The sequence below is a fragment of the Berghia stephanieae genome, chromosome 5, assembly GCF_034508935.2.
Source record: "Berghia stephanieae isolate SIO BIC M18660-M18661 chromosome 5, UCSD_Bste_1.3, whole genome shotgun sequence".
Lineage (NCBI taxonomy): Eukaryota > Metazoa > Mollusca > Gastropoda > Nudibranchia > Aeolidiidae > Berghia > Berghia stephanieae.
The window spans coordinates 36,612,509-36,625,432 of record NC_088364.1 but is presented as its reverse complement, the minus strand read 5'-3'; the positions used below and the strand labels follow the sequence as shown (position 1 = coordinate 36,625,432).

The window sequence follows — 12,924 nt, the reverse complement described above, 5'->3', positions numbered from 1 at the left end:
ATCTGGGCACCATGTGTATCAAATCAAAGTGGACTCTTTCGCACAAGCAGACGCTCTTCGAGTGTTTATAATTGTGGGAAATCTTAAAATGGTAAAAATGATAATATCATAATCTCACCTCAAGTTGTGTGTACACTTTGTCTGACATTTCGACCCCACAGGTTTTCAACAATTCAATCGTCTCCTTTATTGGATCAAACATTGTATCAGTTGTTGCTTGTCTATTCCTCACGGCATTCAGAAGTTCCATACATTGAACTAAGCGGTCAAATTCACCTTCTGTAGGATCTTTAGAGAGACCGTGCATGGTAGATTTGATGAAGTCTTGAAGTTCATCTAGGCTGTTAGGTGGGGGAAGCAATAGTAATATTGATGATAATGTTTGATAATGATGACGATGGCGATGATGATGATGATGATGATGATGATGATGATGATGATGATGATGATGATGATGATGATGACGACAAGAATAATAATACAGTCGAATCCTCTTAATCGACAACCCTCGGGAGTTCTGGTGATTATGAGATGTTTCTCATTTCTTCAAACTTGAATTCACTTTTCAACACAAGTTTAATCTCGACAAAACACCGATTTGAGGCAGTGGGAAACAAATATACTCTATTGAATTGCATTATTATATCATATGACCCAATGACCCATCGACTCAATCTGGAATCATGTCAGAATGATCTAGCTGAAGAAAAGTGAGAGTAAAGTCAAAATGATCAGATTAAAATATTTCTTTTTTAACTTAAAAAAAACCCCCAGCAACATTTAACATGTAGGAAGAGACAAAACGCTTATTAGGAGATATTACAAATTTTTGGGGGGACTGAGAGAACACTGCTAATGGTCAGGTACTCATTTTACACTTAAGTGCGGTGAGAGAATGTTAGTAAAGTGCCTTTTCCATGGACTCAACTATGTGCCGCTCAGAGCGGAACTCGAACCCAGGACCTTTCCAATCCGAAGGCGAGTGCCATACCACTAGACAACATAGCCTCACAAATAAGGGTTTTTACAGTTGAAGAAATTATCTTCATTCTCATTTGTAAGGACACTAATTGTTAAATACTACCCTGTGTGTCTAGTCTTTCAATACTCATCATTTTCTTTTTAAAAAGTATTATCGTCTTTCATTACTGACAAATACCCCAAAACATATTTACAAGAAAATAATTGTTATTTAATTTAATCTAACTTTTCTTGCTATCTCTATATAGTATATATACGCATTATACATAATATTAATATACAGTGTCATACGTTTCTATGTATTAATGTTAAATGTAGACTTACTTTTACTTTTCTTTAATGTCATTTATTATCCACTGCTTTATGAAATTATGTAAATATATTTTATCACTTATATTATTCATTCTTAGAATTCATGTTTGTGAACCCAAATTCCTTACAGACGTACGAATAACGTTTATCTTTTTATTTTTTATTCATTTATTTATCTATTTTAATCATTCTTATTGGAGGATTCTTGCTTTTACTAGTCAGTGAATATCATATTTAAAGAATCTCGCCGACTGCTCTCGTAATTTTGCATCTCCTATAAAAACGCAACATACCATAGGTTTCGATTTTGTTTATTTTTATGTTTTTTTCTGTTTTTTTTTTTTACACATAACTATGTAAGTTACTTTGATTATACTGTAATCATTACCTGTTTGTCACTCTGTCGATGAGATGTTGCTTGAACATTTTACTCCAACGAGTGACTTCCTTTAACAATCCATCTTTAAATTTCCTTCCGTCAACACGCAGCCATTTATTAAATATATTAACAGCTTGTAACGATTCTATCTCTTCAAAAATGTGTTCATAGAAGTCAATCTGAATATCAAAATCAAGGGAATATATTCAATAATTAAACTATACATGAAAATTGAGCGGCGGTGGATCATCCGAAAGGTGTTTCGTCTGATAACAAAATCAAGTGACGTTGAGTGCGGTTAGTGCCCACATTGGTGACAATAATCACAAACTCTAGCCTTGGCATTGCATCCTTGTATAAGACATATTACATAAATTAGTTTCGTGAACTCTGGTATGAAGTACAATCCACTCCGGATAATCGCAACACGTTGGGATCAGCAAAATGTTGCGATTAACCGAAGTTGTGATTTACCGAAGTTCAGTTTCCTGTCCACTATTGCAACATTTTCACTCTTAGTTTACACTCTTTTATTCTCAATATTTGTAAGAGTCAAAGACATAAGCCGTGATGAGAGACAATAAACTCTCACCAAATAAATTTGCCACAATGCACAGTTGTCAATCTCAAAACAAAGGATATTGTTCAGTCTCTCCTTACAATTGTCAGTGTCTACCTGTTTTCTAGACTATGCCCAGCTCCCTCGCCTAATGGTCACAAATGACCTCACGTACCCATACTGCAAAGTCCCACCCTCTTTCGTCTTGAGTAGATTGGTGACATTGTTCATTGTCTAGCTACCTGTCGTCCAGCTTCCTATCTTATGGGCACAGATGACCACACAAACCAATACTGCAAAGCCCCGCTCTCTTTGTCTTTAATAGAGTGGTGACACACTATTGTAGCATTAAACCCCGCCCACTCTCGATTCTTCAACCTGTCATGATTTCACCCATGATGAATTTTAATCATGAGATTCTGTTTGATTGATTTCCTGAATTTGTCCATTTTTGAGGTCGAACATTTGTTGTGATTATTAACTGAAGTTTGTTGCAATCAACCAGCGACTTTTATATAGGATTATTCGGAGTGGACTGTAATACTAAGTTATGGTCAGTGATGGATACTATCGAGTTCGTTCCAAAAAAAAAAAAATCCAAACATGCGCGTTTTGTTCAATTTCGTATCTGCCATTTGACATAGTATTGGCGTGATACAATGTATGCGGTCTTAGATTTAAAAAAAACATAATCACTCTAAAAGATAAAATCGGTATCATTGTCGATTATGAATCCGTCACAAATTCCTTTGATGTTGGTTGCGTTTTCATTTCACTCAGTCGAATGACAGAATATTATATTGTTTATTTTCAGTGTTGTAGCACATTACTTCTCTAAGTAATGGTCCATGACCCTAGAGTCCCACAGCTTTATTCATTGGCTTTATCTTGTTTTGATTTTTTTTTCCTATATTTTATTTGTAAAACTGACAGTTTCAATGTTGTGCAATAGAAATCCCCGTTTGGTTTCATTTTTGAAGTACTGAATCAGCCTTATAGCCTTGTGATGATTTTACATTTCAAAATCCATTGTTTTAAATGATTCAAAGAAAGGCAATACACAATTGAAAACTGAAATAAAATTATGAGTGGGAAATTTTGTTATTTCTCATATGTCACGTTCTGAAAGGGTGTGTTCAAATGCTTTACATAGACATTATCTTGTGTTCAAGGGGTGCTCAAATGTGCGTAAGTTTTGAGCTAAGAGTGACTGGGTTTCCCCCTGAATTTTTTATTGGGTGTTAATAAGCAAACTTTACTAATGAATTATTTTTATTAATATTTTTTAAAAATTGATTCATACCGTTTTTTTGTAATCGGAGTAGCGATGTTAAGTTTTAATCAGATTCATTTACTAGTTTCAAAAATACAAGTCAAAAGGTGCGGGCTTGAGGTTTGAAACGAACTATGAGATGGATGAAACATGTTAGATTTTAAGGGTAAATGGATATTATTAAGCCTTAATAAACAAAAACAAAAAAACAAACCAAACGAATGATTTAAACACAAAAAAATACAAAGTAAAGACAAAAATACAATGATGATTCTAACTGTCTTAGTCTCAGAAAGACACCTGGTCAAAATTAAATTATGGTCTCAACCTAGAGAAAGGACACCCCATGGAAAGGACAAATTATGATATAGAGGAAAACAGACACGGCAAAGGTCCACTGATATATAATATAGAATCAACACATTAAGCAAATTAAGCATAGGTGATAAAGTTTTCTTGCTCAAAGATAAGCAAAAAAAAAAAAAAAAAAAAACATTCTAAGCGAAGTTTAATCCCGGGCCATTTGGAAGTGCAATATCTAACTCACTTGGCTTTGATAGTGTGTTCTTCAGATTATCACCAAGCTTTCAAAGTATCAATGGAAATTGTGACTATTCTTCTCAAACAGGTACTTTGTCAGCGTGAGTTAGATGCTATTAATTGAAGCAGTAGTAAAAAAAAGAAATGGCTTAAAATTATGCGTTATCGAAGAGAGTCAACATACATTTTTAATCAAATGACAAAGTCATAAAATCCTGTATAAATGATTGTTTGAACTAAACTCGAAATTCACATTAAGGCATTTGCTTCACTCTCAACACAATACTGGATTAAAGGGATGGTCACAGTTTTTGTTTTTTATTATTCACTGAAGAAAATGCATGATTTTGTTATAAAATGCTCAGATGTTTGACAGGATTAATAAGCGTTCAAATTTAAGAGGATTTTCTTTCCTAAATGTTTTCTCTCTCGTTTTAAATAATAAATAATACTTACTTTTTCCTTGAATTGTGGTAAAGTAGGCGGTGATTCCGGTATACCTTCTTCCCCAGCCATTGCAATCTCTTCGTCTGTGATAAAGTGGTTATATTTCAAAAACATGGCCATTTTCTCATCCCTGTTATCCACCCATAGAGCAGAGTATTTGTTGAGGACATCACGCCAATCCAAAACACAGGCAATGCCTGAATCTATTTTGTCAACAAGGCTGTCCTTCATCACTCGCAAATCAGGGCTTTGTTCCAAAAGTTCCTAAATGTATTTGTAGAAAAACGTTTTCGATAATGAAAATACTTTAAAGAACAAAATTTACTCAAGTGGAACATCCATGAACTAGGAGTGAATGTTGAAGCAATTGAACAAAACAGCTTCACAAATGGCAAAATACTCAACTAGGAACGTTTTGGGATCAACACCCTAATCTAACTTATTACAAAACAATTAAACCAGTGATCGTTCACATCGCCGTTCAAATCTCCAGTCTTTCTGCTCGATATTGGTTAGCTCGATGTTGGATCCAATGTCGACCGAAGATATGGAAACCCATTGAAACGATTGGATCGACAAAAATGTGAGTATCCCTACAATTATATATATATCCCCCACAATTGTACACAATCGCACATACATATATACTTACAGAATATGCCTATATATTAGGCAACATATTTCCTTTACGTACCTCATAGCTGGCATCCTCCCCTGTTAACCTATGTATAATAGACGCCTGGTTGTAAATATCATGTGCCAGAAGGTCGATTACGTCCCAAAACAATTTAGCCGGTACGGAACCCATATCCAGTTCAGGTGTGAAGGTAATTTTAGGGGCATTGAGTTCCATGATTATCTCAAACAGTGGTCCACATGTTCTTTCTGAGGTGTTTTCGAGCAGGTAGTTGAGGCTGCATGCTAAAGGAACACATAATCATAAAAACGAATAAAGAATGATCGGAACGACACTGCACACTAACAAAACAACTTTTGCTTTATATATCATTGAAATGAAATGTTTTTTAAAAAAACATGTAAAATGTATTGAAAATATGATGATAGTAACAGAATGAGAACCCATCCCCTTCCCCCCCCCAAAAAAAAAATTAAATAACAAAAAACAAACAACAAACAAACAAAAAATTGATTCCTTGACGCACATTATGGTAGACCACAGAATGTGGTGGACAGCACTTATGAGTTTGTGTGAGGATTATTTATCTTAAGTTGTTGCTGCTTTGCTTAGACAACTGTGAGCATTTGACTGAAATGCATATATTGTGTGTGCCTGCCTTGGAAAAGAACGAATTTGAAGAGAAATTAACTTTCCAAGGTATTGATGGTTTCTGACCCTGCTCTTTAAGAGCATGTTTACCGATTCAACGATCTCAATAAGTCACTTTTATATCAATGTCTGAATAAGAAGGCAACACCCAGAACCGACCAACAAAGAAAAATAGCAATAAATATTGATAATGATAGAGGTTTTCTATACATTTTTGTCTTGCCAATTCTTTTCCCAGGCAGCCACATATATTATTTAGCCTATATATTATATCTGACGTTTTAAAAAGGGCTATTCATAAACAATGCCGCAAAATGTCTTCAAAATGAGATATATTATGAATGAACGGTCAGTTTGTTAAACTGAATCCCACATATTTGCTTTTGATAATGAAAAACAAAACAATCTGTAAACAAACTTAGAGTCGATCCGTCCCCTACCGTCCGCTAAGAACTTGTCACGCCTTACGAGAACAAGGGAAATAATATGTCCAAAACAAGCACCGTAAACGATATCGTTTTCAAAGAGCAATGTCACAAAATCTGAAGACATGATTGTAGATTTGGGTTGTCAACTGACTTTTCCCTGGCAAGAAATATTATCCATGTTCTAGTGGTGTTAGAATGTGATATATTTTTTCCCTACCGACCACATTCTTTTCCATCGTTCCCCTACCGACCAAAACCCGATCCCTTCCCGAACACCCGGTCTTACCACTAATGGAACATTATTTTGATGCACTACAATTTGAAATAAAGCTCAAATGAATAACAAGAAAGGCTGTACTGTAAATATCGTCGTAAATATACAGTAAATAAGACCATCATTTATTCATTAAGAAAAAAAATCTGCTTAAAATTCTCGCTCGAGGTGCTTTACAATGAAACAATGAAACATTAAGATAGTAACAATGATGAGGACAAGATATGACATGCAGATTTATTATTTTTAACAAACATCAAACTGAAACAAATACTCATTGATCCTGTCCTTGTCAAGGCTTCAGTGGTATCGCGCTGGCTGCCCGAGCATTGCTTTTTAAAAATGCAACCAGCGCTTGCACCCTCCGCAATTGATCTGGCCATTGTATTCTCTAATGCTGAAGGAATCTGATGAACACGATGAATCATGAATCGTCTTCCAGAATTACCTCTGTATGAGTCTTTGACTAGTTTTGCCGAGGATGATTTCTGTCTTTCTCTTTTTGCCCTTCCCTCTCCCTTTCACAAAGATACAACCAAGGATATACGGGGCCACAAAACAGACGCAGTTCGAAAGTAACATCGGGACCCCCCAAGGAGATAGTCTGAGCCCGATTCTGTTCACAATATACTTAGAACACGCTCTGAAAGAAGTTCGAAAAGTCATTCCAAAACCAACGACTCATATTGAGAATGCAATCCCTAGAGAAATCGCCTATGCAGATGATGTCGATTTTATTGGATCAACACCAGCAAATATAGACATCATACAAAATACCCTCATGAAATATAACCTCCAAGTCAATGCCAATAAAACCGAGTTTACAACAATATCGAGGAACAAAGAGGAATGGAAAAGAACAAAGAAAGTCGGCTCACTAATTGGAGACACCGAGGATGTACAAAGAAGAAAACAGCTATCAAACGCCGCACTCAGTAAACTCACCAATGTATGGATTAGAGGTGACAAAATAAAGAGAAAAACCAAACTGAAACTGTACCGTGCTCTTGTAAAACCGGTACTTCTATATAACTGCGGCACTTGGGCGTTGACAAAATCCGAAGAAGAACATCTGGATGCCTTCCATCGCACACAGCTAAGAAGGGTACTGGACATCAAATACCCAAAAAAGATCTCAAATGAATCACTCTATAAGATCACAAAAGAAAGACCAATCTCCCTTGACATTTTACAACAACGATGACAACTTTTCGGTCAAATACTACGCAGGGACAAAAACATACCAGCTAACCAAGCCATGTCGGGATACTTCCAAAAACACGGGAACCTTTTCAGAGGAAGACCGATCAGAACACTCCCTGTGATCCTAAACAAAAACCTCACAACACTTGGACAAAGCATTAGTCTCATAACGGCAGGGGACCTTGAAAATCTGAGAACCCTAGCAGAGGACCGGCAATATTGGAGACACCTCACACAGGAAATACTGGAAACAGCCAAGGCGACCCGATCTTTCGGTCGAGACGCGAAAGGCATCTAAGTAAGTAAATTCTCCCTTTCTGCTTCAGTGCCAATCTCTCCGCTTTATTTTCCCCTCTCCTAACGTTTCCTTTCCTGCTGTCTTCTTTGTAGCCTCAACTGCAAACTGTTTAGCAACTATTTACACATCTAGGTCTGACTGAATTGTAGTCCCATTTAGTACTAGTTGTGTGAGACTACAGAACTAGATCGCATACAAATCAAGGCTAAAAACACAGAGTTAGAGAAGTGATAGACCTACCTATTACATGGCTAAATCCATCTTTGACTTTTTGGTCCAGATATTTCACGTAGTTAATCCAGGCCTCAGAATTTTCATCGGCGTTGAAAAGTTGCATATTTTCCTGATACATAGAAATCAATTTGACATGTTCACAATTTTAAAGATTGTCACACGACTCAGGAACTTGACAAAAAATAATTCAAATAATACAAATTTTAACTTTGGAAAAGATGTCATCATAATTTGTGGTTTCATGGTGACATACCGGTAGGTATGGTTTCTAAAAAGAGATGATTAAGTAGAATAAAATGACCCTAAGATGACATTTGACCAAGCCTAGAAATATGAAGAAGTGAAAGATCTCCAATATCTTTGATTGAGAAAAAACCATACAACGACTCTTCTATACCAAAAAAAAAAAAAACTCCAATCTTTTCAGGTGGTCAAAATAGAATCCATTTCCTATCCATTCAATCAAAAGAAGGGGGATTTCATGCAGCATTGTTCCACCTTTCGTTCATTATGATAATTAATTAGTAGTGATGGATGTAATTACAAATTACTATTTAATTTATCAAAACTGTAAAATAGGTGAAATAAATAATGAGGTTGGTTACCTTATCCTGAAAGACGAGCTAGGGCTGAAATTAATAAGAACTCCACAAGGATCAAAAGGTCATATAGGATACTGGTAGAACAATACCAAATGTAATGATGATGATGAGAGCATTTACTTTTAGGGCGTTATAAGTATTAGCCTCAAAGTGCTCCACATAATAATAATAATAATAATAATAATAATAATAATAATAATAATAATAATAATAATAATAATAATAATAATAATAATAATAATAATAATAATAATAATAGATCTTTATTGTCCATAAATATGGCAATTTGTCATTTAGTTACACTTGTTATAACGTTAAATGATAACTGTAACATTGAACAGATATTTCACTCCTACTTATTCTCTCTCTCTCTCTCTCTCTCTCTATCTATCTATCTCTCCTCTCTCTCTCTCTCTCTCTCTCTCTCTCTCTCTCTCTTCCACTCTTTCTTTCACACGTGCGATATACACAACATAAACATATTCATTTCGTTTTCAATTTGTTATAACTGTGGCAATTCGACACCAAAAGTTATCATCATTATCAATTGGTCAGTTAATTTAACATTAAATAAATTAATCAGTTAATCAGTCAACGAATCAATCCTTGGTTTTTCTGTACCATATGAAATATTCAAAATTTTTATTGCTGATGGAACGAACGTTGATTTATACTTGTTAGTTCTACATTTAATCTGACAAAACCTTCTCCCAGATGGTTAAAGACTAAATTCATGGTATAAAATATGTTTTTTATTGTTGGTAATTGAGAATGCTTTCCTTTCTATTGCTTTTCCATGAATTCTTTCTACTCCATCAAGAGGATGGTTTATTATTTTTGATGCCTCTTTGACAGATTTTGAAATTTTTTATTTATCTTTAGGTCGGCATCCGCCAAACCATATTATGGTGCAGCCAAACGCAATTACACTTTTAATCAATGAGTCATAAACTCTTAACATAGTTTTCTTCCTTACTTGAAATGTTCTCAATTTCCTTAGGATGTATAATCTTTGGGCAACTTTCTTAGATATTATATTAATATGTTGAGAGAAATTGAGGGAACTGTCAATGGTTATTCCTAAATATTTAAAATAGTCAACTATCTCAACATCACCTTTACCGATCGTCACACAATTTAAGTCGTTTTTATTTTTTACACCAAACACCTGTTCTTTCGTTTTTTCAACATTTAATTCAAGCTGATTTTGTTTACACCAATCGGTGAATATATTTATTTGTTTGAAATAGTTCTTTTCGGAAACTTTATCGTTTAATAAGCCAAGAATAGCAGGATCATCTGCATATTTCACTATAAAACAATTTTCAAAGGATGGTCTGCAGTCGTTGGTGTATAAGATGTACAGTATTGGGGAACTCACGCAGCCTTGGGGACATCCGTTCGACAACGTTCTTTTGTTGGAGATATGTTCACCCAATTTTACTCATTGCGGTCTATGGGTCAGAAACTCTTTATACCATTTAATAAGGTAGTTTGGAATATCCATGTTGCACAATTTTTGAAGCAAAATATTTGTGTTCATGGCATTAAAAGCTGACGAAAAGTCGACAAACAGGATTCTGGCGTAATTCGAGGGCGTTTGGTCAAGGTGTTATGAGATCGAATTTGTGGCGGTTAATAGTGCGTCTTCTACACTGAGATGTTGCTGGTATGCAAATTGGTAAGGATCTAGCAATTTCAGGTCATAATATTTTTGTAGGAGCTCAGATTTTACAATTTTTTAGATGACATAGATGAATAGCATTAAGCTTCCATAGTGTAGATAAAGCTTCACATTTCACAGACACACATACACACACATACAAATAGATACCAGTTTAAGACGAACAACAGATCATTATGTTAACTGATAATTAATCACAAAATGTATTTATGAAAGATGAAGCTTTTGAGGTTTTTCTTGAATATTATGTCAAAGAGATCAGAAAATATTTCAGGTTCAGGGAGGGAATTCCAGTTAGAAAAGCCTAACTTGGAAAATGCTCTGTTCCTGTAGGTTTTTAATATTAAACGGGGAACAAAGATAAGGATTGTATCAATTGATCTGAGTACTCATGGCAGATTGTGGAGTAATTCGATTTTGGATGTAAATGAGAGTGAAATGGTTGACAACTGCTTTGTAACCCAAAACCGATCCTACCACTAAACTGGCAGTCATTGCAAGATTAGTGTGATGTTATCAACATAAGTAAATCCTATGATTAATCTTGTAGCCTTGTTTTGCACTCATAAGTCACTCATAATATTTGGACATCAGGTAGGCCAGTAAGAAGAGAATTGCAATATATGAAGTGAGGTGAAATCAAGAACAACACAACCGTTTTAAAGAGTTTAAAGATCATAATTTTCTTTATTCTAGCAATTTTTCTTAACTCAAAATTCATGGTACAGTGTTGTCGATTTGTTTCACCATAGACAACGTATAGATCAAGATTTATTTTCCAAAATTCATTGATGGAACTGGTGTAAGACCCATCGTAATTAAGAACAGGTCAAAAGATTTGAACATATTGTTAGAGAAATCTACAATATCCCCAGTTTTATCTTCATTTAGTTTTAGTCCTTTGAACCTAATCCATGTCTTAATGTGATAAATAGCCTTGTGGTAAACCGTAAGTCAGCAGAAGAGTGCTTACTACTTTATGGGATCGTTCACTTAGATGTGTACTGAAGCAAGTCAGGTCAGTTCGGTCTATACCGAAGTATTGAGACAACTGTGTAAGACTAAGGGATCAATTGTGTCAAATGCGGCAGAAAGATCCAAATGAGAAAGAATAGAGACATTGCCGGCATCACAGGACAAGTATAATACGATCTAGATAGTCTGGGCGCCAAGTTATTAAGACTCTTTCATCATCTTTATTCATTTTACTCAATTCATTTCTGATTATGAAGAAATCTATTTGTTGGTATTAAGCTTTTGGGCAATATTAAAAGCTGCATTACATGAATGTACGATTAATTTTTTTTATCTCACGAATATGCGGCATCAGCAGTACTACTTACTCAGTAGGTTTATTCAAAGAGGAGGAAAAAGAAAAAGACAAGATTTACTCAATGGTCACTGGTAAAAACATCAAAATGGAATTAACTGCCTTTCTACATATTGCACAGTATCAAAAGTAATCAAATTTAATCATTATTTATGAATGTGTGGATGGAAAAAATAAAGCTCAACTGACCGCCATCCAGTCATGGATCTGTACTCCAGCCAACACGATCTCCTGGTGGCGTTTTCTGACAATATCCGCCCGGTCCGTCAACCCAAGAAGGTTGTCTTGCTTTTCTTTACGTTCAAACAAGGGATAAACTGCCCATTGGCTGATAATGTTTTCTATCTTGGACACATTGGCCTGGGTTGTCACTACTCGGTCTTTCAAGTCTTTGACAAGCTCTCGACTCTCCATGATGTAGTCCGAAAGATCTGAAATGACAAATAATAGTCAAATCATCTGATTGAAGGGTACCGATAGCTCAGTTGGTAGAGCACTCGCTTCATATGCAAAGGGACCAACATCGATCCCAGGTGCAGTCGAGATTTTTTCTGAGACCACCTGTCCATCCTGCAGTGAATGGAGAGCTGAGTCAAATTTGGTGGAAAGTACTTTGCGATAGCCTTGCGTCCTATCTAAAGGATAGCAAGCAATTGCTATCATCTATTCTGGCAAAATGTTCATACACGCACACACATATATACTTAACACACACACACACACACACACGCACACGCACACATACACACACACACACACACACATATATATATATAATATATATATATATATATATATATATATATATATATATGTAGTGTATGGGAAGGGATTAAACAAAGTTACTGTATATATATATATATATATATATATATATATATATATATATATATATATATATATATATATATATGTATATTTTTTGAAGGGATACACTTCAGATCAAAGAATAGCCAATATATAATAAAATATAAAGTTAGAAGGCCATATGTTTCTTTATCTGATACCAGTTTTTGTCAAATTCTTTTGTATCACGGGAACAAAATATAAGGAATTCAAAATGATATGGGCACAGAAAATTGGTTTCAAGCA

The 12,924-nt window shown here is 35.0% G+C and overlaps 1 protein-coding gene across 2 annotated transcripts in view; it reads right to left on the bottom strand.

Moving 5' to 3' along the window:
• LOC144972845 (dynein beta chain, ciliary-like) overlaps positions 1 to 12,924 on the bottom strand; it is a 137,355-nt gene that overhangs the window by 91,295 nt on the left and 33,136 nt on the right. For both annotated transcript variants that reach the window (XM_078914556.1, XM_078914555.1), the window contains exons 17-22: positions 12,022 to 12,263; positions 8,223 to 8,325; positions 5,186 to 5,412; positions 4,501 to 4,755; positions 1,682 to 1,851; positions 119 to 341 (exon numbers count right to left, since the gene is read on the bottom strand). In XM_078914556.1, the coding sequence (XP_078770682.1) occupies positions 119 to 341; positions 1,682 to 1,851; positions 4,501 to 4,755; positions 5,186 to 5,412; positions 8,223 to 8,325; positions 12,022 to 12,263 (1,220 nt within the window). The remainder of the gene's footprint in view (positions 1 to 118; positions 342 to 1,681; positions 1,852 to 4,500; positions 4,756 to 5,185; positions 5,413 to 8,222; positions 8,326 to 12,021; positions 12,264 to 12,924) is intronic.